At 47.0% G+C, this 25,743-nt stretch overlaps 10 protein-coding genes across 10 annotated transcripts; 6 read left to right on the top strand and 4 right to left on the bottom strand.

Annotated features, from left to right (window-relative positions):
• Window positions 1–220: 220 nt before the first annotated feature.
• Window positions 221–2,524, bottom strand: N7483_011719 (putative AMP-binding enzyme; the record flags this gene model as incomplete). Its single annotated transcript, XM_057095146.1, has 4 exons — window positions 221–326; window positions 387–1,971; window positions 2,033–2,288; window positions 2,357–2,524. 4 exons carry the CDS (start codon window positions 2,522–2,524, stop codon window positions 221–223), a joined length of 2,115 nt encoding a protein of 704 aa, XP_056941117.1.
• A 1,654-nt stretch (window positions 2,525–4,178) lies between these two features.
• Window positions 4,179–5,054, top strand: N7483_011718 (fungal specific transcription factor domain-containing protein; the record flags this gene model as incomplete). The annotated part of the gene is made up of 1 exon (XM_057095145.1): window positions 4,179–5,054. The coding sequence occupies one exon, from the start codon at window positions 4,179–4,181 to the stop codon at window positions 5,052–5,054; it is 876 nt and encodes a 291-aa protein (XP_056941116.1).
• Window positions 5,055–5,290: 236 nt separating this feature from the next.
• N7483_011717 (uncharacterized protein) lies at window positions 5,291–5,974 on the top strand (the record flags this gene model as incomplete). Its single annotated transcript, XM_057095144.1, has 1 exon — window positions 5,291–5,974. One exon carries the CDS (start codon window positions 5,291–5,293, stop codon window positions 5,972–5,974), a length of 684 nt encoding a protein of 227 aa, XP_056941115.1.
• Window positions 5,975–6,720: 746 nt separating this feature from the next.
• N7483_011716 (general substrate transporter) lies at window positions 6,721–8,646 on the top strand (the record flags this gene model as incomplete). The annotated part of the gene is made up of 6 exons (XM_057095143.1): window positions 6,721–7,106; window positions 7,162–7,316; window positions 7,372–7,836; window positions 7,892–8,335; window positions 8,397–8,470; window positions 8,536–8,646. 6 exons carry the CDS (start codon window positions 6,721–6,723, stop codon window positions 8,644–8,646), a joined length of 1,635 nt encoding a protein of 544 aa, XP_056941114.1.
• Window positions 8,647–9,452: 806 nt separating this feature from the next.
• Window positions 9,453–11,614, top strand: N7483_011715 (putative Melibiase subfamily; the record flags this gene model as incomplete). The annotated part of the gene is made up of 2 exons (XM_057095142.1): window positions 9,453–9,465; window positions 9,525–11,614. The coding sequence occupies 2 exons, from the start codon at window positions 9,453–9,455 to the stop codon at window positions 11,612–11,614; spliced, it is 2,103 nt and encodes a 700-aa protein (XP_056941113.1).
• A 419-nt stretch (window positions 11,615–12,033) lies between these two features.
• N7483_011714 (putative arginine transporter) lies at window positions 12,034–13,817 on the bottom strand (the record flags this gene model as incomplete). Its single annotated transcript, XM_057095141.1, has 2 exons — window positions 12,034–13,532; window positions 13,619–13,817. The coding sequence occupies 2 exons, from the start codon at window positions 13,815–13,817 to the stop codon at window positions 12,034–12,036; spliced, it is 1,698 nt and encodes a 565-aa protein (XP_056941112.1).
• A 1,083-nt stretch (window positions 13,818–14,900) lies between these two features.
• On the bottom strand, window positions 14,901–15,488 carry N7483_011713 (MARVEL domain-containing protein; the record flags this gene model as incomplete). Its single annotated transcript, XM_057095140.1, has 3 exons — window positions 14,901–15,009; window positions 15,067–15,349; window positions 15,410–15,488. 3 exons carry the CDS (start codon window positions 15,486–15,488, stop codon window positions 14,901–14,903), a joined length of 471 nt encoding a protein of 156 aa, XP_056941111.1.
• Window positions 15,489–16,878: 1,390 nt separating this feature from the next.
• On the top strand, window positions 16,879–18,484 carry N7483_011712 (O-acetylhomoserine aminocarboxypropyltransferase/cysteine synthase family protein; the record flags this gene model as incomplete). Its single annotated transcript, XM_057095139.1, has 4 exons — window positions 16,879–16,925; window positions 17,039–17,537; window positions 17,665–18,233; window positions 18,286–18,484. The coding sequence occupies 4 exons, from the start codon at window positions 16,879–16,881 to the stop codon at window positions 18,482–18,484; spliced, it is 1,314 nt and encodes a 437-aa protein (XP_056941110.1).
• Window positions 18,485–19,382: 898 nt separating this feature from the next.
• On the bottom strand, window positions 19,383–21,958 carry N7483_011711 (Nrd1 complex RNA-binding subunit; the record flags this gene model as incomplete). Its single annotated transcript, XM_057095138.1, has 5 exons — window positions 19,383–20,747; window positions 20,800–21,026; window positions 21,229–21,325; window positions 21,513–21,758; window positions 21,839–21,958. The coding sequence occupies 5 exons, from the start codon at window positions 21,956–21,958 to the stop codon at window positions 19,383–19,385; spliced, it is 2,055 nt and encodes a 684-aa protein (XP_056941109.1).
• Window positions 21,959–23,714: 1,756 nt separating this feature from the next.
• Window positions 23,715–25,399, top strand: cit1 (citrate (Si)-synthase CIT1; the record flags this gene model as incomplete). Its single annotated transcript, XM_057095137.1, has 5 exons — window positions 23,715–23,822; window positions 23,888–23,952; window positions 24,011–24,095; window positions 24,174–24,221; window positions 24,293–25,399. 5 exons carry the CDS (start codon window positions 23,715–23,717, stop codon window positions 25,397–25,399), a joined length of 1,413 nt encoding a protein of 470 aa, XP_056941108.1.
• Window positions 25,400–25,743: the final 344 nt, after the last annotated feature.

Genomic DNA, 25,743 nt, shown 5'->3' with positions numbered 1-25,743 from the left:
AAGAATTTCTGGGATGAATATACAATTCAAGCCTGATTCCTTTAATGAATTTACGATCAATTACTTGAAACCTGTTTAATAAGATACATATTCATATACTACAAGGGCATAGACCCATACGGATTCTATATACAAAACTCGACTGCAGTCCACCCAATTGAATGACTCCACCAACGGCATAATAGCGCAAGGAAATAAAATGAGAAGCTAAGTGATAATACTAAAGCTTAGCACGAGGAGCAGACTCCTCCTCCAAGCCCTGCGCATAAAGCTGATCCAGAAGGCCACGGTAATACTTGGCAGTAGGAGGGCGCTTTAATTTGAGACTATAGTCATGGTCAGTCAACGATCAAAGGATAAATGTTTTACGGAAAGGATGTACTAACGTTGGAGTAAGTAGGTTGTTCTCAATGGTGAAGGGCTCCAACTTCAGTGAGACGTTCTTAACTCGCTCGTAACCAGCAAACTTGTGCTTCTTAGCCACACGGTCCAGATCCTTAAGGACAGCACGGCGGATCTTGTCATCTGTCAGACTAGCCTTGATCGCATCGAGATCTGTAGCCTCGATCTGACGACCAAGAACCTTGCTAGCGAATGGAGCATACAGGTCGGGCGCAACACCGAAAATAGCAACCAGGAAGGTCTGAACACTGTCGCCGTGAACGTAGCCCTGGGCGAGGTAGCCAATCTCAGAGAGGATGACACCCTCCAGTCTCTCCGGGGAGATGTATTCACCTTGAGCGAGCTTGAGCACGTTCTTGCGACGGTCGATGATGATAAAGCGGCCCATATCGTCCACCGTGCACACATCACCAGTGCGGAACCAGCCGTCCTCTGTCATCGCATTTGCGGTCTCCTCTGGGTTCTTGAAGTATTCCTTAAACAGGTTATGGCCGCGTACGATAAGCTCTCCACGGGGGTAGGGCTTATCATCTACAGAGTACTCCATGTCTGGCAAAGAAAGAAGACAGGCCTCACCACAGAAAGCCAGAGAACCACAGTTACCGGCGCTCATATCTGATTGTGACTGTGCACCAGTCAAAGCATAGGTCTCGGTTAAACCGTACCCCTGAACAAAAGGAGCACCGATAGCAACTCGCAAAAAGTTCTGAAGAGTGGGATCCAAAGGCGCCGAGCCGGAAACCAGGTACTTCGCACGGTCCAATCCAATAGCCGCGGCAACCTTCTTAGCCCAGATGCGATCATACAGAGCGTGACGGAAGGTTGGGTTACTTGGGTTCTTCAGATTGGCAGTCTTAACATCGATAATGTGTCGAGACAAAGCACCCTTGAAGCCAGGCGCCTCAATTGTGGCCGCGCGAATCGCAGTACCAAAGCGGTTGTAGAGTCGGGGGACAGACATGAATCCGGTAGGTCTCAACAATTTCAGATCGTCAACCAATTCTATAATATTGCCATGGAAGTATCCAATTCGGGCACCACCCCACAGAGCGCAGTGTTCGGACATACGAGCGTAGATGTGAGCCAGCGGAAGATAAGAGCACATTGTGTCACCTCGAGCCTGACCAACAAACGCGAGACCAGCCGAAGCGGCAGCCACTGCGTTTTCATGAGTCAGAACAACACCCTTAGGAGGGCCAGTGGTACCGGAGGTGTAATTGATGGTGACAAGACTCGAAGCCGAAGGAGGGTTAAGTGCACGCTTCGAGGCCTCACCGATCGCCTCAACCTGAGTGATATCGTAGATGGCAAGGTCATGGTCGGCGGCCATAGCTTCCAGCAAAGCACGCTTGGAATGACCATCCTGCTCGCCGGAGTCAAGCGGATCCAGAGAGATAATGATCTTGAGAGTAGGCAATGATGACTTGAGTTTGAGGAGGGTGGGGATATGAGGAAGAGAAGTGACGACACACTTCAACTCCGCGTGGTTAATAATGTATTCCGTCGCATCGGGGGCCAAGACATCATAGATTGAAACCGAGAAAAGGCTCTGGGACATGCAAGCCAGATCTAAAATAACGTTAGTATTCACAAAACCATTCTCCTAATACTCTGCGCTATCTCGACATACCGGTGATTTGCCACTCGGGTCGGTTCTGGCACCAGAGACCAACACCATACTGGCCAGGCTGATGACAGTTGTGCTTATGGTGTAGCTCTACCAAACCCGCACCGAAATTTGTACGCCGTTTCTGGACAGTCTCATATGTAATCCACTGGTATGGCTCGAAGGTCTTCGTTGTGGTGTTGAATGAACGCCAACCGAGGCAGTGGTTCTTGGGAATGCGATTGGCAGTGGACTCGAACATCTCGTGGGCAGTCGTGATCTAAACATAGTAAAAATCCGTTAATTATCCGAGACACATAGTATATGGAATGCCAATGTATAGTATACCTTAGGATCCAGCGACTTGATCAACTCCTTTTGCGCACTCCATGCTCGGTATATCGGGGAGCGGCCAGGCTTTTCGGTTCCGGGGATGGCGACGGAGTAAGGCTTTCCCTTAGGAGGCTCCTTGAGCTCCCCGGCCCTAACGAGGTGAGGTGGATCTGAGTAGAACATGATGCTTTATCTGTCTCACTGTAATCTGGTTAGTTGTTGTCTGCGCATGCGGGAACCCCGGTCAACATGGAACCTGGGGAAAGAACTCACGACTCACGAGTTTAAGGGGTGAGATTAAGGGCGCGTAAAAGACCCAGCACTTGAGGGAGAAAAAATATGGAAGGGAAGAAAAGGGGTCAATCTAAAACCAGGTTCAAATGTTATGTGGGGGAAAAGGTAAAGAGGAAATCCGGAGAGAGAAAGCCCTTTGGGCAAAATCTCCAGCTCGTGCAACATGTCAAGTGGACCTTGGCGGGATACCTCGGCTCCTTCGGTCCATATACTGTTAACTGTGATATGTATATTATCCAGTACCCACAGTGTGGTCATTCATATCTATGTCATAGTAGTTTCACATGAATTTCATTAGATCCTGTTGATCTTTACATAAAGTATGGGTTGAACATTCAGATTATCACTTTGCACATGCGGTGTTTTGGCGGAGATGAACGGAGTACTCCGTAGTCAGTGGGAGTCCGTGCGAGTGTATAGTGTCTTTTCTAGAACTTCTACAGATAACCATAGGTGCAGTAATAACATGATGGTAAATAGTAATTTATTTTCAAATCCATTCAAATATTCAAGTTCAAGTTCCATAGAGTGGAGATAGAGATTAGTTGTACTCAGGTGTACTAGATTTTTCCAACCTTGGAAGTGCCTAGGTGGGGCTTTAATGAGAGAGAGCGCTCAGACTCAGGCTTACTGAGCCCGACTAGTCACGTGAGTGATGACCTCTGGATTAGCTGGACATGCAACAGATAATTATGTGCTTACTTATCCTATTCATAATTCTTCAGGCATGGTATGTATTCAGCATGCAGTCTATCTCACATCCATTCCTAAAGTAGTTTGGTTTCTCCACAACACCTTACATTATCTCAAATGTTAATGCTCCTTCATTTTTGCAGGGTTGGCCCCCATTCAAATGTTTCCTATTATGTACTTCTCATGTCGATATCCTCTAAAATTGTCACCTCCAGCTGGTTTTCACTAATAGCATTTTCACGCGATAGCTGCCTTTGAATACCTTGAACTTGAACCAAAATCTCAAGTTACAAATGGTGCGTGGCCGTGGAATCCCTACGGCCGCAGCGCGATGTACGTTCGATCCACAACCCCTCGCGGGGGTTTCAAATAGCTACTACTAATAGCTCAATTTGAAATTGCCGGAGACCTTGTTTGGTACATAAAACCAGTCTGACTAGGTAGGTCATTGATAATATTGACTTGGTCGCATTTATGCCCACCTGGGCAGGTGCCCAGGTGGATCGATGTTGTCCGGTTACTAATCTTCCACCCACATATGATTGGCCCATGGGGTGCGGGGGAGGATTCCTAAAATGTACTGTCCCGACCCGCCACGCTTCTCAGCCATTTCCGCGACCTGGTTGTATCCATTTGGCAAGGCTATCGAAAGTTCCAATTATGGAACTAGTCTGGCAGGCATCCCCAGGTGAGCCCCGGCGGAAGCGAGCGTCGAAGGCATGTGATGATTGCCAGCGGCGAAAGAAACGCTGCGACCACCTCAATTCCTTATCAAGGAGATTCCAACCGTACTCAAATCAATTGCCATCAACTTCTACAATTTCTTCAGACTGGGACTCCTCGGCGACTCATGATACTATTACTGCAGGAGTATGCAGCTCCAGACAAAGTCCTGAACCCCCCTCGCGTGGGTGATTATCATCCAGAGTCTATTCTGACCGAGTTATCTGCCCCGCCCGCTGAAGTCAATGCCCAGCGACAACCTGCAGACGATGCACCAAATCCTGTAACTTCTCATTCCAATGTCAAATCTCTACGCCAAAACGAACGGTGGCAGTATGATTCAATCAGACTTACATCTTTGCCCATGTCATCACATCTGAAAGACTACCTTGCAGAGACTGGTGCTTTCCGTACCCTTCCAAGATCTACCCAAGATGGACTGGTTACTACTTATATTACTTCAATTGACTGCCTCATGCCGATACTCGATGGGAGTGATGCTCTCCGAAAATACAGTAACCAAAAGCTTTCACCACTCCTGATCAATGCCATGTGTCTTTTGGCATGCAAGGCAAGCCCAGCAGCCCCTTACTTGCGTTTGACCGAGAAAGGGCCTCTTTTAAACCCACCAGAATTTGCAAAGACGCTATACGATGGTCTGGATGTAGCTATGAGGATGGATCTGGAGCAAGATCGCTTGGTTCGTATACAGATTCTGGCATTAATGTCTCAATATCACGACGGCCGCGGAGCAGTGCGGGAAGCATCCGCCCGGCTCTCGCAGGCAATCCATGACTCGTGGATTCTCACACTCCACTACGATATTCCAGTTCATAGAGATCAAGTACAGTGTCGCTATATTTGGTGGACTCTGAGGGCGCTAGATAGACTGAACGCTTGTCTGCACGGTTGCCCCCCCAATGATCTCAGACAGAGATACCCAAACACTCCCGCCTTTACCGAACCAAGGGTATCGATCGGATGTAGCTTTAATCGCCTATAGGATGGGTGATCTACAGGATGATGTGATTGAGACATATCGTCCAAATTCAGAAAAGTTGGGCAAAATTTCATTACAAGACTTCCCATCCTTGCGTCACATTGCAAGGGAAGTTGATTTAGAAGGGTTTCCAGAAGCTCACCGAAGTGGGTTTTCTCAATACTCTCCTATTTTAAAAGATAGGATTCAAAGAAAAGGCTAACCTTGTTAAAGGCTATCTCGAATTGTGGTACCTCGTTATGGCTTTACTGTATTGTCGACACAGTAATGTCGGCACCGCCGAATACAAATTTCGCGTGGATTGTGCAAGTCGAATACAGGACCTGACCTCCATTGAAAAGCACGCATTATTGCCTCCTTTACCTTTGATAACCTATGCAGTATCTATGTCTCTGGCTGTCGCTTACCAAGCTCGTGGCGATAACCCCAGCAATGCCCAAAAAGCCGACGAAGATCTGCAAGCACGTTTTAACATTCTGAAGTCTTTGAGTAAGAACGATTGGAAGGCGCGTCAGATGGCTCGTTTGGCGAAGAGAGTGATTCCATCACTCAAAGACACAGATCACATTAGTCGAGGCTCCATTGACTTCAGCTACCTACCGATCTCAAATATCTCACAGCACTCATCACCAGACATCATGAGAACTGCTTTTAATGATACCAATCTTCCGTCTCCAAGCAACAGAGTTCAACAACACTCTGTGTATCAGATTGATAGCATGTCTGCAGAATTTCAGACCGCATCCCTGGCAGAGAGTTTTCTTGATGACATCCATTTCAAAATATCTTATGACGACACGCAATTCCAATTTCCTGAATTTGATCAGTATATGGCTGAGGTCTTTACCATGAGTGATCATATTGTTCCTGTCCAAAATGAATCACATCATAGAGGTATTCTCGGGGAAAATGTTGCCAAATAAGATGTTTATTTGTTGATATTATACTATCTGACCACCAGACATTTGGACATACCAACAACTTGAAAGGAAAGCAATCCAAACATGCAGAAGATTTCGAAGGCCACCGAAATGTACATAGGAAAGAAAAATCAAACTTCCCTGACTCGTGTGACTACAAGTGATGGATTGAAACAATCAATGCCAACATTTCCGATTCATTGCGATTAAATTATCTAAATCGATATCAATCAGGTTAGGAGAAAAACAACAGCCTTTCGGCTGAATTTTTTTTTTTTTTTAAACCCAGGGACTTTGTGGGTATAAGGAAAAGAGAGACGCTAAGCCTTGGAAATATTGCCGCACCGGAACTATCCCAAAATGGAAGATCCCGCATTATCCGCATTGAATTGTTGAGAAGTCAATCTCTACACTCCCAGTTTCTCCGCGTTTCCCCAGACCCCAGAAAACAGTGGCGGGGAAAGTGAAGATCTAACCGATCCTACTGGGTCTTTAGGAGTAAGTTCGAGTGATATCTGTCCAATGACGTTGTTCAAAGAACATGTCTACAGAATTACAAGACCTCAACCTGAAACAGCAAACGTACATGGAATCTAATGTCCAGGGTATAATTTAACCGGGAGGCTTTCGCTCGATTATCCTATAAGATCTCCACTAGGCCCGCTGAACTTTGGAGATGTCTGGATCCATCCTCGATTTTGTTATCTTCACCTTTATTCTCTTGAACATTTGGGCTCCACAAGGGCACCATGAACCAACTTGAAAAGCAAGCTTCTTCAGAGGCGAAGCACATCGAATCTGCCCCAACGATGCCACCCACATCTGAGAAGGCGCTGGTCAGAGATGCTTGGGAAAGCTCTGCAGTCGAGCACAATCTGACTGTCTATCACGCAATTAATGCTTACCCGATGGCAATATTCTGGTGTCTTGTTGTCTCATTATGTGTTATTATGGAAGGTTATTCTCAAATTCTGGTACAATCACTCTACGCCTATCCACAATTTCAGAAGCACTTTGGGAGCGTTATTGGTCATGATGCATCAGGGGCACCTGTCTACCAACTAACAGCAGCATGGCAAGCTGGACTTACGAACGCATCGACCGTCGGTGGATTTTTCGGGACGATTTTAAATGGGTAGGCTATAGAGAATCCTCCTGAAATATGTATTGAATCTAACTTTCACCTTTAGTCATGTTGTTGATTGGTACGGACACCGTAAAGTTCTTTTCTGGGCACTGATTGTTGAAGTTGGGTTCACATTTATCACCTTCTTCGCTTCGGATATTACCGTTCTGTGTGTTGGACAGGTCTTGATGGGCGTACCTTGGGGAATTTTTGCAACATGTGAGTGAAGAATGCATACCTAGATATACTGGCTAATGACATTAATTTTTCACAGCTGCACCGGCATATGCATCCGAGATTCTCCCGATGGTCCTTCGCATCTACTTCACAAGTTTTACCAATATGTGTTTCTGCGCGGGTCAGTTGACTGCAGCTGGCGTTCTCCGTGCTCTGGCGAATCGCCCAGACGAGTGGTCCTACCGGATTCCATTTGCAATTCAGTGGGTATGGCCTGCTTTCCTCATTCCTGCGATTTTCTTTGCGCCGCCTAGCCCATGGTACGAAGTTCAGAAAGGGAGGTTGGATTCCGCCAAACAGTCTTTGATGCGATTGCAGCGGAGGTCTGCTGCTATTGACTCGAACAAGACCCTTGCAATGATTGTGTCTACAAATCAACTGGAGGAGGAAATAATAGCTGGAACCTCTTACTGGGATTGCTTCAAGTCATTTGAATGCCGCCGTACTGAGATCGCCTGTATGGCATTCTGTGGACAAGTCTTATCCGGATCCAACTTCGCTTGTATGACCGGTGTTTTAAAAACCAATAATGAACATAGCTAACTAAAGGTTGACAGACAATTCTTCGTATTTCTTCGAGCAACTCGGTTTGAACACATCTACAGTCTACTCTCTTAATCTGGGTGGTCTCGGCCTCGCTCTTGGAGGCACAATCATCAGTTGGATCTTATGTATGCCTTATTTCGGCCGCCGAACGCTTTACTTATGGGGGATGTTCACAATGACTTTATTGCTGTTCATTATTGGTATTCTGAATATCTGGACTACTCGCCCCACTGTTGGGTATACTCAAGCTGCCTTGGCCATGTTCTGGAATCTCATTTTCGATATGACCGTCGGTCAACTTGGGTGGTCACTTCCTGCTGAGGTTGGATCAACCAGAGTCCGCCAGAAAACAATTTGTCTAGCACGTATCGCCTACTATCTTATGAACATAGTAGCTGGTGTGTTACAGCAATACTTCATGAATCCGACGGCTTGGAATCTCAGCGGCTATACAGGTATGTCAAGATCTCCTTGGGCTCCCATGTTTTGCCAAAAACAAATATACTCAAACTTTAGAAACAGGATTCTTCTGGGCTGGGACAGCTGCCATCGTCTATCTATGGGCTTTCTTCCGTCTCCCCGAGACCAAGGTCAGTACCCACTATTGTGCTCCCAGCTGTATGTTTTCTAATTCTCTGGTATTTGCGTCAAACAGAATCGCACATACGAGGAACTTGATATTCTATTCTCTCGTAAGACGCCAGCGCGGGCGTTCAAAGGGGCAAAGATTGATGAGGATGAAAATACCTCTGGGTCAATGCCATAGACTAGTTTTATCTGAAGCGTATCTGTGGGCTCTGGCCTGTATAGTTTCAACTTATCAATGAATCCGAAGAGCCGTGAAATACTGAATTTCTCTCACTCTACTTTATGTACTACTATTTTTCACGGAGAGAGCTTCCAAGGTTCTGTAAACTTGAAGTCCTTGGTTGCTTTTACTCCCAGGAAACTATTCTTTAGTCTTAAAGGAAGTCCATATGGACTACTAGTGGTACCGATGAAATCAACATTTGAACCTTGGAACTGTCATGATTAATTGTAAAAATTTCCCGAGTTGCTGTTGAGACTGTCCATTCTAATAGTTCAAATGTTCAAGTTGGTTCTCATCTATTCCCCACTAGACTAGGTACTGCTCAGGTGAGCAGCTTGCTTGTCCTCCTTCCGGTATATTGTTTGCCGCTTCGGCTTTGTCCTAATTCGGATGAACCCGATGACTTCTCAAAGCTTTCCGACTACTCCGACTAGTTAGTGGGGAAACTTCCTTAAAGGCGTGACGCAAAACTTCCAAGGTTTAATGATGCATACGATGTGATGGAATACAATCTCCAATCGTAGAAATATCCACTTCAATAAAATAGTCAACACTGGCGGGTAACACTACTTTAGGAGTCACCCCAATACAGTGTGGGAATGCACCATTATGTACACTAGGTATCAGAAGAATTATAAAGTCACCCACTTGACATGCCATTTCTTGTTCTTTTTCAAAATCAATCAAAACTCTTGTCATCATCAAAGCAAGAGTCAGCAGAATAAAAAGCGCAAAGTCAACAAATCAGTTGAGTAATCGCAATGTCATCACCAGGTAATTGAGAGAGATGAAACTTGAATTAACCTGTTCTTTGACTGACTTTCCTAATACAGGTCGCTACATCGAATGGAAAGCTGGTGCCTTGGATGTTGATTTTTTCATCGACTCCGAAGAACATGTCTACATCCACAGCATTCGTCCATCAGGAAGCCCAGCTGTGAGATACTCTGTGAACTCAGAATTGGATCACATTCTACCATTGACACAGCTGCGACTAGCAGGAGAAGGTTCTATTTTTGGTACATCTGAGCGCTTGGTTTTCAGTGCCACCTCAAGTCGTCTACAATACGTTGAGCACAAGGAATGGACCGAGAGTGACGGTACTCGTCGAATCGATGTGATCACCAGAGATCCCAAAACCGAACTTTTTGTCGACAGCCGTTATTCAGTCTTCGAAGGGGTCCCAGTCCTACGTAGCACCACTCGGGTGAGGAATCAAGGACCAAAAAAGCTCCACCTCGAAAGCCTGGCGTCACTATCACTTGGCTATCTGAACCGGGGTTCTAAAGAATGGTGGAACGAATTTGATGTTGTTGTCGCGAATAGCAACAACTTCCGCGAAGCGCAATGGCAGAGCTTTGACTTTGATACTCTCGGCATGGGCGATGTTGGAGACAGTGATTTTGACCGTCCAGGAACTCGAGCTGCTGTCATCAAATCAAACTTGGGCACTTTCTCCACGAATGGATCCTTACCTATGGGTGCCTTGACTCGGAAGGACAAAAAGCAAACATTCATGTGGCAAATCGAAAATAGTGGTGCTTGGAATTGGGAGCTGGGTAATATCGTTCATGGGTTGTACTTGATCGCCGGTGGCCCTACAGACCAACACCATCAGTGGACAAAGACTTTAAATCCCGGTGAAGATTTCACAGGTGTGACAACCGCCCTTTCAGTCATTGATGGAGACCTGGAATCTTCCTTTGTTCTCTTCACTCAGTACCGTCGTCGCATTCGTCGACACCACGAAGACAACGTCAACCTGCCTATCATCTTCAACGATTACATGAATTGCTTGAAGGGCAATCCAAATACAGAGAAGGTGACTGCATTGATTGAACCAGCTAGAAAAGCTGGCTCCGAATACTTTGTTATAGATGCAGGGTGGTATTCCGATATTGAAGGATGGTGGAGCTCTGTTGGTGTTTGGGAACCTTCCTCAAAGCGATTTCCAGGTGGATTCAAAGTACTCCTTGACAAAATCCGTGCCGTTGGAATGATTCCTGGTGTTTGGATCGAGCCGGAGGTTATTGGCGTTCATTGTCCCGAGGCCAGCCATCTGCCAGACGATGCATATTTCCAACGTCGAGGAGTTCGCATCATTGAACAAAATCGGTTTCACCTCGACTTTCGCCATGAAGATGTTATATCTCGCTTGGATGCAGTGATTGACAACCTTGTTCAGAACTACGGGATTGGATACTTCAAGATAGACTACAATATTGACGTCACCCATGGCACTGACGCTAATGCCTCAAGTCCTGGTGATGGTATGCTCGGCCATCGACGTGCATACATGGAGTGGATCAACAAGATCTACGACCGATTCCCTCATGTAGTCCTTGAGACATGCTCCAGTGGTGCCCAGCGACTTGACTACCACATGCTAGCATCGCATTCCATTCAGTCTACCAGTGATCAACAGGAGCCACATTTGTACTCGTGTATTGCCGCAACGGTCCTCACAGCTGTTACGCCGGAGCAGAGTGCATCGTGGGCTTATCCGCAGACAGATTACAGTGACGATTTAAACGCACTGTGTCTTGTAAACAGCCTTATGGGACGAGTTCATCTAAGTGGTAGAATTGATCTGTTGAATGAGAAACAACTAAGCCTAGTTGTGGAGGCGATGCAGGTCTATAAAGATATACGTGGCCATATCAAAGACTGTCTTCCATACTGGCCTCTGGGATTGCCCGGATGGAAAGATAACTGGCTGGTTGTCGAACTTCGACATGGAAGGCATCGGTATATCGCTGTTTGGCGAAGAGGTGGGAAGGGTCATCTTGATATACCTGTTGGGACTCAGGGTTTGTCTCATTACGAAGTTCTGTTCCCCGCAACTTCTCAACTTCTCTTTCGTGGAACTCGGAAAGTAGCAGTTTGTCGGTTGGGATTCCCCACGCGCCCTCTGCTCGTCTGATTTATGCTACTTCCTCCTAAAGGCCCTCATGGAAGATGATGATCAAGGTCCTATCCCAAGGGAACACTGAATATTGAAATCTCTCAAGTGCTTTATCGAACTTCTTGGTCAAATAACCAGTGATAACATTATACTAGTAACAGTGAATGTTAATTTATTTTCAAATTCATTCAAATATTCAACTTCCATATAGTGGAGATATAATAGTTATGTATTTAGGTAATATACAGCAACCTCAATGTTCCATCCGAGGTTAGAACTGTGCAAGTTTCACTTATACACCGATATTATGATCGGATGCGCTATTTCCCCAAAACGCCGTGTCCCAATGCCCAACAAGCTTAATAAGAGACAGAAAAGAAAAAAAAGAAAAATACATAGAGACCCATAGTATATAAACAAGAGAAAGATTGCGTGAACTAACCAGCAATCCAGGACCACAGCTTGCGGTACCAAGAGGTGTTTGGCTCAGTGGTTTCCCAGGTCTCATTGTCATAGTTGATTCGGCCAGTATCGAGATCGGCCTCGATCGGCTTGACAAATGCGGGACGGTAGATTAACTTGTGGCCAATATATAGGACCACGAATAGGATCAAGCTAAGGTAGTTGATGAAGAACTCCTGAAGCTGGAAGTTAGGGATGAAACCAGTGAATCCCTGGGTGATGATAATCAGAGTGTTGAAAAACAGTCCGTACCAGGAGTACCATGGCTGCCAGATAGCCTTATAAGGTAGCGCATCTCGGGAGATGTTGCGTGCCTTCAGTGCGCGCATAAAGGCAAGGTGACAGGCGTTGAGGGAACACCAAGTGATGAAACCAGCTACGCCGGCAATCTGAAGCAACCAGTTGAACACAGTCGCACCACTGTCGGACACGTTGAGGAAACCCAGAAGTCCGAACAGAGAAGTGAACAAGACTGCAAGGTAAGGCACACCGCCCTTGGTGGTTCTCTTGAAGAAACGGGGAGCAAAGCCCTCCTGAGCCAGACCAACAACGATACGACTGCCACTGTAGACGTTCGAATTGGCAGCTGACAGGACCACAGTGAGAAGGACTGCATTGATGATACTGGGAAGGGCTGAAACGCCAGCACGGCGAGCTGCAATCACAAATGGAGAGGAATTTGCGTTGGAGGCAGAAGCACCACTACCTTCGCTGTTCAAGAGGTCAGTATCATCCGAAGGAATGACAATTCCAATGAAGAAGATCGTCATGACAAAGAAGAAGATGATTCGGAAGAAAGTGCCGCGGATCGCAGAGGGGACCGTCTTGCGAGGGTTCTCAGTCTCACCAGCCGCAATACCAACCAACTCAGTACCCTGGTAAGCAAAGCCGGCCTTGATCAAAACTGACCAGAAACCAACAAACTTGGCCAGAGATGCATCATCGGTAATCAGGTACTCAACGAAGGGACCAGGGTGGACCCAGTAACGGAAACCGAGATATCCTTCCTTGCCAACACCAGCATCCATACAGATGGCGAAAATCATGAAGCCGATCACAGTCAGGACCTTGATGCTCGAGAACCAGAATTCAAGTTCACCATAGAAGCTGACAGGGAACATGTTGAAAATAATGATCATAACCCAGAAGATGGCGATGAAGATGGCGATCTGAATGGAACTATCCCAGAATTGAATGATCAAACCAGTGGCCGTGAGCTCCAGAGCGAAAGTCGAAGCCCAAGAGAACCAATAGATCCAGCCCATTGCGAATCCCAAGCTAGGGTCGAGAAACCGAGTCGCGTACGCGGTGAAAGCACCGGGGATGGGGAGGTAGGTAGCCATCTCTCCGAGCGCAGTCATGACCGAGAAGACAATACTTCCAACGAAGAGATAAGCGATGAGGGCGCCGACAGGGCCAGCATCTGCGACAGCAGAACCACTGCTGATGAAGAGACCTGTTCCGATAGTACCACCTGCGCATAGTCAGCACTGACTCACACATACTCTACCACACGTATAATCCTCTTCGGGCAGATCTATACACCCTGGTGACACTTACCAATGGCAATCATCTGCAAATGTCTGCTCTTCAGCTTGCGCTTCAGATCAGGCATAGGGTTCGAATCGCGGTCGGCTCCATATTTCTCGTAGTCGACATCATAGTTGTTCGATTCTTGCTGCACAGTGGTGATTGGGCCTTCGGACTCCATCTTTCCCTTCTCAGATCCTGGCGCATTCCAGACCTTGTCTGAAGCCATACCTAGGTATCCCGAGAAAGATTTAAGGGAGGGGTATAACGCGAGAACTTGAAGGACACGAGAAAGGGGAGGAGAAGAATTTGGAGGGACTCAAAGATCGCGCTGGAGTATCCACTCTGGACCACCAGCTGCAAAGGAGCGGATGCCTCCGAGGGCAAGGTTGATGTGGAGAAACACGCGACACTGTCAAAAACCCTACTTCCTAGATCGGCGATGGGTGAATATGTTAGGTAAAAGATTGCTAGATGAAAGCAGAGGCGTTTTTTCCTGAACAATTGATCATTCTAGAGATCTGATCTAGATATAAAGAATTTTATAATTGAATTAAACTAGAAAAAGAAAAAAAATTTCTTTTTCTTTTTTTTTTCCCTTTTTTCTTTTTCTCTTTTTCCAGAATCCTTTAATCCTTTGCCCTACGAACGAGTTGATTTGTTTCCCGCGGACTTAATGTGGGCCGACCAGAGAATTTTTTTTTCCCTGGTGGCGACGAACAGAACTTAGTGGGAAATGGTTCTTATGCGAGATGATTGAATACGTATGCAGGAATCCTTGACTCAATATAAACTTAATACTCCAGATAAACTATAACATAGGCTATAACATCTGATGTACGGAGTACTCCGAGTCATCGAAGTGCCCCAGTGTAACTTAGATCATCGCCACTCGGCCCGGATCAACACCGAACTGGGACTCGGTCTATGCAGTATTCATCTTTGATATATGGAGTATGCAAGTCATCAGAGAAAATTGATTGTATCCACCAATCACTCCACAGGTAATATGGTTCGAAGAAAAATTTTCATGAATTACCGCAACCGTGGAAATCCCAACCGTTTCCATCAGTGGATCCGATAAGAGTATATAGATAACTGATAACATTTCACTACTAGTAGTAATCTTGATGACATGCATCTGGGTATCAACATTGATATAATAACATAGGCGCTGTGACGTAAAATTCATGAATCGTACCACCTTCGGGATATCGGGAAGCCTGAGATAACTTCAAGTTCAAATTGCGAGGACGGCTGGGAAGAGAAACCCCATCATTCGAACCGACAACTGTCATGGAGTATAGTTCATTCAAACCCCCAGATGGGCATTGTGCTGTGTCTTCTGAGCAGTTTCACCACTTCTCCGACCGTTCATGAAATCGACAACAGCGAAATACGTGGTCAAGGCGAAAAGAACCCTACCGATAAACTGTCAGCACTGACATCTAGAGATCGAACCAGGTCGGGTCACTTACCATTCAAAGGCACCAAATACAGTTGCAGCTTGGCGCGAGCGACAGGCACTCCAGGTACAAACGTGAGAATCTGGTAGTTCCGCAGCGGTCGCAATAAAGCCTGCAAACCAAAAGATCATCGTGATCACTTCCATTGCTGGGATCACCATGTGATGGGCCAGGCGTGGGGCATGGGTGGGAGCTAGCGCCAAGTAGGGAATTGCTATTAAGATGGTCCAACAGGCGAGGAAGAGGAGAAAGTTCGCTGTATCGGTTGTACCCCACCAATCCCAGGTGCTGATGACTATGGAGTGTGTTAGCAGGATCGCTAGCTATACCATGTGGATCCGTTGACGCGACAAACCATAAGCTGTTAAAGCAAGAACAATGAGACCGAAAATGGCCTGGATGATCCGAATAGCATAGATCCAGGGCATGGCCATGATGAAGATTGTGAGTTGGATTAAAGTCGAACTTGAAATCAAAATCGTAGCGCTTGAGTTAACTGGTTATTTTTGAAAGTGGGAAGTTGGAAGGAGCCTGGAGTATATAAAGTAATTCAAATGTTGAACTTGGTCAGCCACTGGCGTCGCACAAGCGTCATCGGTGACAGCTAAGTCAGGTGGCTTGCAGCTGCCCAATATGGTACCACTCACTACTTTCAAGGTTATATTAATATAATCCCAGTTTCAAGTTATTATTATATGAATATCACATTGACGTGGGTTATGCACTTATTATAAACTTGAAATACTAGTAGTAGTAATATCATGATTCTAAGAATTGCAGATTATTCTTGTTGCCTATACCCATGCACATGTGTATGTCCCTCTATGTAGCATGCTAGGTAGGATACAAATGTACTGTGCATAACCCTTGACTCAGCCACATGAGACCCATTTTTCTTCTAATCAGCTGCCTAAAATCAACCTAAATTAAACCTGATCCGGTAATGATCGAAGTCTTTGAACACTTGATATGTTCATCAGCCAATTCCCCGTGTAAGTCTTAAAAAAATATTGTAAGAATGGGCACTATTCATTTGAAGTTTGACTTGATTGAAGGGACTTAACCACGTTAATCCCTATTTATTACTAGATAGTATTCTTCAACTGTTTATATCCACATACATACAAGCACTACCTAGTAGGCACTTAAGTTGTCCAACCATTAATTGGTATCTTCAATGTTCCAAATTACCAGCGGAGAATAGCTCTTCCCTACACAGGTGTATACAGATATGCATCAATATTTACAGACTCGGTAATATAAAAAAAAGAATCTCGAGTTAGAGTTATCACTTGAAGGACAACTCAACCTTCAAGTTGGAAGTGAGGTTCCGGCGGAGTATACCCTGCATAACCCCGGATTCCAATGTTGTGAACAAAGGGGGCAAGCGTATTTGCACATCTGGACCCTTCAAATGTCTGAACCACACTTGAATAAAATGGCGATTAAGTTATGCCCCACAAATCTTTGATTTAATCATTCTCTATCATGACGGTTGACCCACTCCTAAATATCACTGATCTATGGAAAAGCCCCTCATCACGACTAAAGCAGGGGAATGTCGTAATACCGAAGGTTTGTCCCACCTGAGAGTACAAACACTTGCCTAGATGGGCATAAGTGGAGAAGAAATACAAATTTGCGAGGGAAATAGGATGATAATGCTGAATCACGCCATCGAACCCCGCATGTCCCTCTTTGTTTATATCATGGTAGTTTCATACAATCCAGCTCGAGTTTCTTTCCCTCACTACGATCATCAGTCAACCAACTCAATCCACTTCCAAGGTTGAACTCGAAAGTACTGATATCATCTTGATCAAAATGTCGGATCAAAACCTCCATTTTGAGACCCTGCAATTGCACGCTGGGTAAGTTCAACATCAACATAACCAATGGCATTCAAGCTCCCGTCTACCACTCACTCTCAATGACAATCTTGAGCTCGCAACTCGAACCTGCCACTAATAATATTGTGTCATAGTCACGAACCAGACCCAGCAACAAATTCCCGCGCCGTACCCATCTACGCAACATCCTCATACACATTCAACTCCTCCGCTCACGGCGCCCGACTCTTCGGTCTAAAGGAATTCGGCAACATCTACAGCCGAATAATGAACCCGACAGTCGACGTATTCGAAAAGCGCATCGCAACACTAGAAGGCGGGATTGCCGCAGTCGCCGCATCCTCAGGACAATCAGCCCAATTCATGGCTATATCCGCACTTGCACATGCAGGCGATAATATCGTTTCGACGACTAACCTCTACGGTGGGACGTATAACCAGTTCAAGGTTATGCTTCCACGGTTAGGTATTACTACGAAATTTGTTTCTGGGGATAGCCCGGATGATATTGCGAATGCTATTGATGATAAGACGAAGGCGGTTTATGTGGAGACTATTGGAAATCCGAGGTATAATGTACCTGATTTTGAGGCTATTGCGAAAGTTGCTCATGAGAAGGGTGTTCCTTTGGTGGTAAGTCAAGTTCAAGTTTACATTCTTTTTCGTTTCATTCAAATGTTCCTACGAGGGTAGCCTCAAGTACAAGGATTGGGGCTGATCTCTGATATAATGTGAATCCAACGCTAATATTATAATAAAGGTTGATAATACCTTCGGAGCAGGTGGCTACTACGCCCGTCCCATAGACCACGGCGCCGACATAGTGGTGCACAGCGCAACCAAATGGATTGGCGGACACGGTACCACAATCGGAGGAGTAGTAGTTGACAGTGGGAAATTCGACTGGGGAAAGCACAGTGCTCGATTCCCTCAATTTGTCGAGCCATCAGAAGGGTATCACGGATTGAAATTCTGGGAAACTTTTGGACCACTCGCATTCGCCATTCGTGTTCGAGTTGAGATTCTCCGGGACCTTGGATCTGCCCTTAACCCATTTGCAGCTCAGCAGCTCATTCTGGGTATTGAGACGCTGAGTTTGCGCTGTGAGCGACACGCAGAGAATGCACTAAAACTGGCAAAGTGGTTACAAGGGAATGAGAATGTGAGCTGGGTTTCGTATCCAGGTTTAGAGGAGCATCCTTCTCATGCTACGGCGAAGAAGTATTTGCCTCGTGGGTTTGGGGGTGTCTTATCGGTTGGTATTAAGGGTGGTGCTGAAGCAGGGAGTCGGGTTGTTGATGGGTTCAAGCTGATCTCGAATCTTGCGAAGTATGTATCCTCCCTTTAGAGCGATGTGAGGAGTTTGCTAATACCCTGCTAGTGTTGGTGATTCCAAGACTCTGGCGATTCATCCTTGGTCTACTACTCATGAACAATTGACCGATCAGGAACGCCTCGATTCTGGTGTTACCGAGGATGCGATTCGGATTTCTGTTGGCACAGAGCATATTGATGATATTATTGCCGATTTTGAGCAATCCTTCCGGGCGTCTAAGGAATTGCGTGATCGTACTGCTTGATATCTCAAGGGACAAGATTAAGATTTGCGCAGAGAGTAGTAGTTACGAGGCTGTGGAATGGGATGAGTACTTGGTTGAACTAAGATAGTCATTTTAAATGTAGTAGCTATGGGCAAAGTCCGAGTCATTATAATCCTGATGTGTGTATCGCTTTAACGGCCTCTTGTTATCGTTGTTAAATCATTGACTGTATGGTAGCCATGATAACATTTGAAGTGATTTGACCTCCAAAGTTGAGTTGATCTAATTTGATGCACATATTAGTATGAAGTAAACAATGCACGTGGATGATGATTCAAAGCTTCAATGTTTGGCCCATGGAACGCATCGAGCTGTGAGATCATTACTTGCTATCACAAACGGATATTCACATATACATCATCTCTACGCTTTACTACTGGAAGGCTACGGTGGTAGAGCTCCAGGGCTCAATCATAATAAAAAATAACTGATTCATGCCTGTGCTGTAGGCTGCATTATCAAATCACCACAACTTCGTAATAGGCATATGCAAGTGGTACACAAGAAGAGAAATATCGGAAAATTGAAGTCAAGGACTGAAGTAAAACGATTTGGAAAACGGAAAAAAAACCAAGCATCCTTGGAGATAAAGCCAAGAACAACAAAGAACCACCCATTGTCAGTGTGATACAGATCTCGTGTGAGCCTCATCGAAACGCCAGCTGTCCCACGTGGACAACGATTCCAGTGTCCAGATGCAAAAAAGGAGAAAGAAAAAAAGTGGTGGAAAGAAGACAATGAGAAGAAGAGTCGAGAAATAAAAAGGGGAAGGCTGAAAAGAAGAGAATCGAAAAGGAGTTGGTACTTTTGAGGGTTTAGTTACCCGGTCCCGGAGGAGGAGGTTGGGAACCAGGCATGCCGCCAGCCTGTGCACCCATCATGAAACCAGGAGGGAGCATGGGGATGTTGGCAAAGCTGAAACCGTATGCGGGAACGGCAGGGGGACGGCAGGGTTGTTCATGTTACTCATGTCATTGCGATCGCCCTGGGGAGGACCGGCGTTATGAGGACCACCGTAGCCATCACCACGCTCATGACGGCGACCACCACCACCACCACCAAATCGCTGCTGCGGCTGCTCAGGCTGACCAGTGCGAGTGGAGATAGGGCCACGTTTGCCGCCAGTATCGGTAGCGATGCGGCGACTGATAGCCTTGGAGGATACACCGGCACCGATTTCAATGTCAGGTTCCTCAACCACCATACCAGACTCAATAGAGTGACCACCAGTACCACCATACTCGGCAGTAAGCATCCACTTACGATCGGCCTCGGTCAAACGTTCAATAGGAATGATGCTGATACCAGTCTGGTAGTCGCTGCAGTCACGAGGACCGAATCCAACACCCCATCGAGTGCGCAACTGCATCTCATTGACCCGGTATGACTCCATTCCATCACGTGCGCTGATCGCATCCTGGCGACTGATCATCTTGATAAAAGCATGACGCTTGTCGATGTTGACGATACAGGTCTGAACGAGACCGAACTTGCCGAACAGAGCACGCAGATTGGCCTCGGATGAGGTAACACCACCAACGAAGAGGGTTCGGCTCAGAACTTTAATGTTACCCTGGCCAATGGAGTAATCCCACTCAATAAGCTTGGGTCCAGGAGGAGGGAGGTTGGGGTCCTTCTGAGGAGGCGAAGGCGAGCGGCGTCTGCGTCCAGGCGGGCTGCGCTGACGGTATTCATTGGGTCGGCGACCACGAGCATCACCACGACGGCCAGGGGAATCAGCATGGTATTCACCATAGACAGGGCTCTCACGGCGACGAGGAGGAGAGGCAGTGCGACGACGATCTCCCCAGGTGGCACCAGGAGAGCGGGAACGACGGCGGTAACCACCAGGAGAACGGTTGTAGTCGCGGTCACGGTCATCACGGTTCTGTTCTTGGTGACCCCAAGCGTTGGGCATGCCGGGCATGGCATTGAAGCCAGGGAGCTGAGCGGGGTTGGCACCCATGCCGTTGGTCATGCTGAAGATTTGAAGAGCCGCGGCCCATTGTTCCTGGGGAATGCCCTGTGCGGCGAGCATTTGCAACAGCTGCCACTGCTGAGCCATGGCTCCACCATCGGGTAAAGCGGGCGCGGCTTGAGGCATCATCGCTGCCAGAGGGTTCTGAGCAGCAGCCATGGGGTTGGGGGTCTGGCTTTGACTCTGAGGCTGACCCATGGCAGGGTTCTGACCGAGAGCACCGGTCAAGGCAGCGAAGGGGTTCATAGCTCCTGCAGCGGCGTACTGGTTCATGGCCGAGGGATCGGCAGAAGAAATGGGCTGGGGGGGCGGCCACCGCAGCGGGTGGGTTCAAGGCAGCCAGAGGGTTAACTGGAGCTGCAGCCGGGGCGGGGGCATTTGGAGCCGCAGTGCTCTGCTTAGCCATATCTGCCAAGGCTTTCAGGATACTTGAGGTATCTTGCGCAGCGGCGGCGGAGCCATTGTTGGCTGGAGCGAGGGGTGCAGTTCCCATAAGGTTAAAGCCCGGAGCGGGTGATCCTTCAGGGGTGGTCGATTCAACGTCTGCATTAGTGCATTAGAATGAGTTTAAATGAATTATGACATGGTTATCGGTAAACAATCAATCATTTCCTAAAGAGGGCAAATGGAAGATTTCAAACCAAGGATGTGAAAAAGGGTCGAAAAAGCAAACGTAAACAAAGTTCTAAACGTGACGTGTGCGGGGATGAAGGGCGGGGATAAAGAGGAATGAGAGGTGTCTTACTTTGGGGAGCATTCAGTTTCTCACGGAACGAAGCAAGCATAGGAGCTGGGAAAGTGTATCCACGATCCCAAATGTCAATCAGCTTTCGAATCTTGTCCTATACGAAGTTTAAAAAGGAAATACGTAAGTTGTACTGTTCTCTTAAAGTGAAGGGGTCAGAGAAGTATGGTGATGCACAGTCTATATGCATCACATCACACTCTGCCAACCAGCCGGGGCGATCAGCCGCAGGCGATTGGCCCCCAACTGAGGGGCTGATCCATATCTGCATGTCTAGTGCGTACCTTTTGGTCTTGCGGGGCGTTGTTTATGATGTCTCCCATCAGAACAGGAAGTAATTCGGTGACTCGGTTGACGCCTGCGGCGAAGGTTCCATCGGGGGCCGAAGACCCGGGAGGTTGACCAGCCTTGCGTGCAGCTTCTACCCACTGTCGGGTTACAGAGTCTACGACATAGAGTACTCCCAGCTTGTGGGTGCCCGGTGCCTTCTTGAAGTGAGTGTAGATCTTTTGGATGAGAACGGATTCATTCTGTTTCAGTGAGTTAGCATACTGATACGGTATGGCGACACGTTATAATCGACGCGTTAATCGAGGCAGAGAGATCATACCTGAACATTCGCGGTGCAAAGAGTGGTGATTCCTTGAATCTTTGAACCAGATACACCAGGAGGCTTCAACGCCAGCATGGATTGGAGATAGCTCTCCAGCTCTGCTACGGCCGAAGACATTGTTGTGGATGTTGAGGAGTCAAGTAAGGTGAAAGGAGGAGGGGAAGCCTAAAGGAGGGTGTCGTCTGAGACGGCAAGAACCAAAAAGAGTCGCGTCTCTCCAAAGTCCCGTTGGCTACTGATGATAGAGTAGAAGGAAAGAGTGAGAGAAAGAGAAAGAGATAAAGATGTTAAAAGCAACTTTTTTTTTCTTTTGATGGTCTGGTGTTCTCTTCTTTCCTCCTTCAAGATTTAAGCCGGAGTGAATCAAGCAGAAATATCTAGCGGCCTTTCACTACAGCACAAGATTCACTGTTAAGGCCCTAGAATGCCCAAAATGTTGCCTACAGCTGGAATACAGCCTAGGGGGGGTAATGGTCCAGAGTTGCCTGACCGAAGTACGAGTACGTGGAGGTACAACCTAAGGCGTGTACTGTGTGGGATCTCAGTTCTCTAAAAAATGAGAGCGGAGTTACAGAGTACTATCCGTGGAAATCCTGATGAAAATGTCGGTCGTGTTGTGGTGTGTGATAAGGGGCGATGGGAAAGAGGTGAAAGAGAAAAAGGGAGTGAGAGTTTGGTCTTGGGCTAATCCTGATTTGGATAGACCACGTGAAATCACATGACTGAAAACCTGATATTTTGACACCTGAATAATCAGGTGTCAGAGCACCAATCCAAATTTACACTAATGGTAGATTTGGTCTCCCGTACAAAGTGTACACTTCCTCTTTGGTTCCCCTGGCTACGAAACTGTGGATGCTTGATCAAGACCAACTTGGATTGTGTATAGTATCAAGTGGGGAACTCTCTGACTTAAAAAAAGATTTATAAAGAGAAAACGGAAAAAAGAAAACATTTGAAACAAAAATTCAAACCAAATACACTAAAAACAAAACTCCGTTGCTCCGTACTTCAACCCCATTCCCCATCTGGAGCTACAATGGGGCCAATAATTTTTTGTTGGCGAACATCGCTCTTTCAAGTGTTAGTGTCTTTCCCGCATCTACGGAGTACTTAGAGTATGGAGTAGGGACCTCTTTCTGGAGTACCCTGGAGCTCCCGATTTCGGTGAACTCTTTCAGTTGAACTACCGGCTATACACGGAGCAAATCTATGGATATAATTGGAACTTCATTACTCCGTAGCTTTGTATGTACTACGACTTCACAATGACCTGCAGGATATTCTCAATAAAGTCTCCCAAAAAATACAGTTGAATAAAAAAAAGAAAATAAATTGTTGATGCCGAGGGCCTAAACACGCTTCTTCGGGGATCCGGATGGCGGCACACGGGACACGATGGCGACTTGCCGACGTCACTGCCATGGGCTCCATTGGGGATAGTGGGTAATTTAATCCTTTTATATATACGGGAGATCAAAAATCCCTTGAAAATACTCTAATGATAACCTCGGTAGCCCTAATCAGATGAGTACGGAAGGACGGAAATAACATCAGATCATAAAGAATATCAGCTGGGTACTCTGGTATGGAGTTCAAATACTGTATTATAGTATGGAGTCCGGAAAATGCACTAATGACGATCCACGGCAGCCCGATGTTCTTGTTACCGTTGGGGAGTAAATTACACACTGATCAACCGGCGTGGACCCGAATTTGTACGGAGTACCGGCTGTATTACGGGAAAAATCCACTCCGAAAAAAGGGAGCTCCCGGATGATTTCTTTTCTTCCCTTCTTCCCCCCCATTCCACTCTTCTTCTCCTTCACCTCTCTTCGTGTTGTAGAGTTGATTCACAAAAACCATATCAAAAATGGCCTCCATTCGCATTGGTTCCTCCGCTCTGCGGTCCTCCATGGCTAAGCCTGTCCAGGCTGCCGCTCTTAACGGCGCGCGCTGCTACTCTTCCGTTAAGGCTAAGGTATGTCGTCTCAGCCTCAAGTCGTCGCTGTCATCAATTGGATTATACTAACTCTTTAAAAATAGTCCCTCAAGGACACCTTTGCCGACCGCCTCCCTGCCGAGATCGAGAAGGTCAAGACCCTCCGCAAGTATGTCATATCCAATCCCCGAAAGAATCTGTTCCTAGTTGCTGATGCACAATCGCAGGGAGTTCGGTAACAAGGTCATTGGTGAGGTCACTCTCGACCAGGCCTACGGTGGTGCTCGTGGTATCAAGTCTCTCGTCTGGGAGGTAAGCTTAATCCCACTTGATAGCTTCAATGAAGCTTTTGCGCTGCGCAAGAAAAAAAAGACTAATTTTTTTTTTTAGGGTTCCGTCCTTGACTCTGAGGAGGGTATCCGTTTCCGTGGCTACACCGTAAGTAGTTCAATTGCAGACAATTGCAAACAATTGATTAAATCTTAATTGTTTTTGCTAATATTTTCTAGATCCCCAAGATCCAGAAGCTCCTGCCCAAGGCTCCCGGTGGTGAGGAGCCCCTGCCCGAGGGTCTCTTCTGGCTTCTGCTGACCGGTGAGATCCCCTCCGAGCAGCAGGTTCGCGACCTGTCCGCTGAGTGGGCTGCTCGCTCCGATGTCCCCGCTTTCGTCGAGGAGCTCATCGACCGCTGCCCCAGCACTCTCCACCCCATGGCTCAGTTCTCCCTGGCCGTCACTGCTCTCGAGCACGAGTCTTCCTTCGCCAAGGCCTACGCCCGCGGTGTTAACAAGAAGGAGTACTGGACCTACACCTTCGAGGACTCCATGGACCTGATCGCCAAGCTGCCCACCATTGCCTCCAAGATCTACCGTAACGTCTTCAAGGACGGCAAGGTCGCCCCCATCCAGAAGGACAAGGATTACTCCTTCAACTTGGCCAACCAGCTCGGCTTCGCTGGTAACAAGGACTTCGTTGAGCTGATGCGTCTCTACCTGACCATCCACTCTGACCACGAGGGTGGTAACGTTAGCGCCCACACCACCCACCTGGTTGGTTCCGCTCTGAGCTCCCCCATGCTCTCTCTTTCCGCTGGTCTCCAGGGTCTGGCCGGTCCTCTCCACGGTCTCGCTAACCAGGAGGTCCTGAACTGGCTCACCAAGATGAAGCAGGCCGTTGGTAACGACCTGACTGATGAGTCCATCAAGAACTACCTCTGGTCCACCCTGAACGCTGGCCAGGTTGTTCCCGGTTACGGCCACGCCGTTCTCCGCAAGACTGACCCCCGTTACGTCTCTCAGCGCGAGTTTGCTCTCCGCAAGCTTCCCGATGACCCTATGTTCAAGCTGGTCAGCCAGGTCTACAAGATCGCTCCCGGTGTTCTGACCGAGCACGGCAAGACCAAGAACCCTTACCCCAACGTTGATGCCCACTCTGGTGTCCTCCTCCAGTACTACGGTCTGACCGAGGCCAACTACTACACCGTCCTGTTCGGTGTTTCCCGTGCTCTGGGTGTTCTGCCCCAGCTGATCATCGACCGTGCTCTTGGTATGCCCATTGAGCGCCCCAAGTCTTTCAGCACTGAGGCCTACGCCAAGCTGGTTGGTGCTAAGCTGTAAAGATTTCATCAATGATTCTATGGAGGATTGGAATTATTCTCTGAATTAAGCCATGTATTATTTTTTATTATTGGGGTTATATCTGGTCCTGTGATTTGTTTCATGTTGTATGATAGGACTTGATCGGTTCGAGCGGGCCTTGTAACAGAACTTCCTCGAAAGCATATCATGATTGGACACGTATTATCAAAGTAGTCTGGAATTCGTACGCCGTACTCCGTACTCCGTATACAGATCAATTTCAATGTTGATATCTATGCTTGATATTTATGCAGGATAATCAATAGTATACGGAGACCTCCGTATATGATAAGCCGGGACCCAGGCAACGTGCAGAATCAGGA

The sequence above is a fragment of the Penicillium malachiteum genome (assembly GCF_028827825.1).
Source record: "Penicillium malachiteum strain IBT 17515 chromosome Unknown utg000005l:1.0-9002435.0:326005.0-9005861.0, whole genome shotgun sequence".
Lineage (NCBI taxonomy): Eukaryota > Fungi > Ascomycota > Eurotiomycetes > Eurotiales > Aspergillaceae > Penicillium > Penicillium malachiteum.
This window is presented reverse-complemented; position numbering and strand designations above follow the sequence as displayed.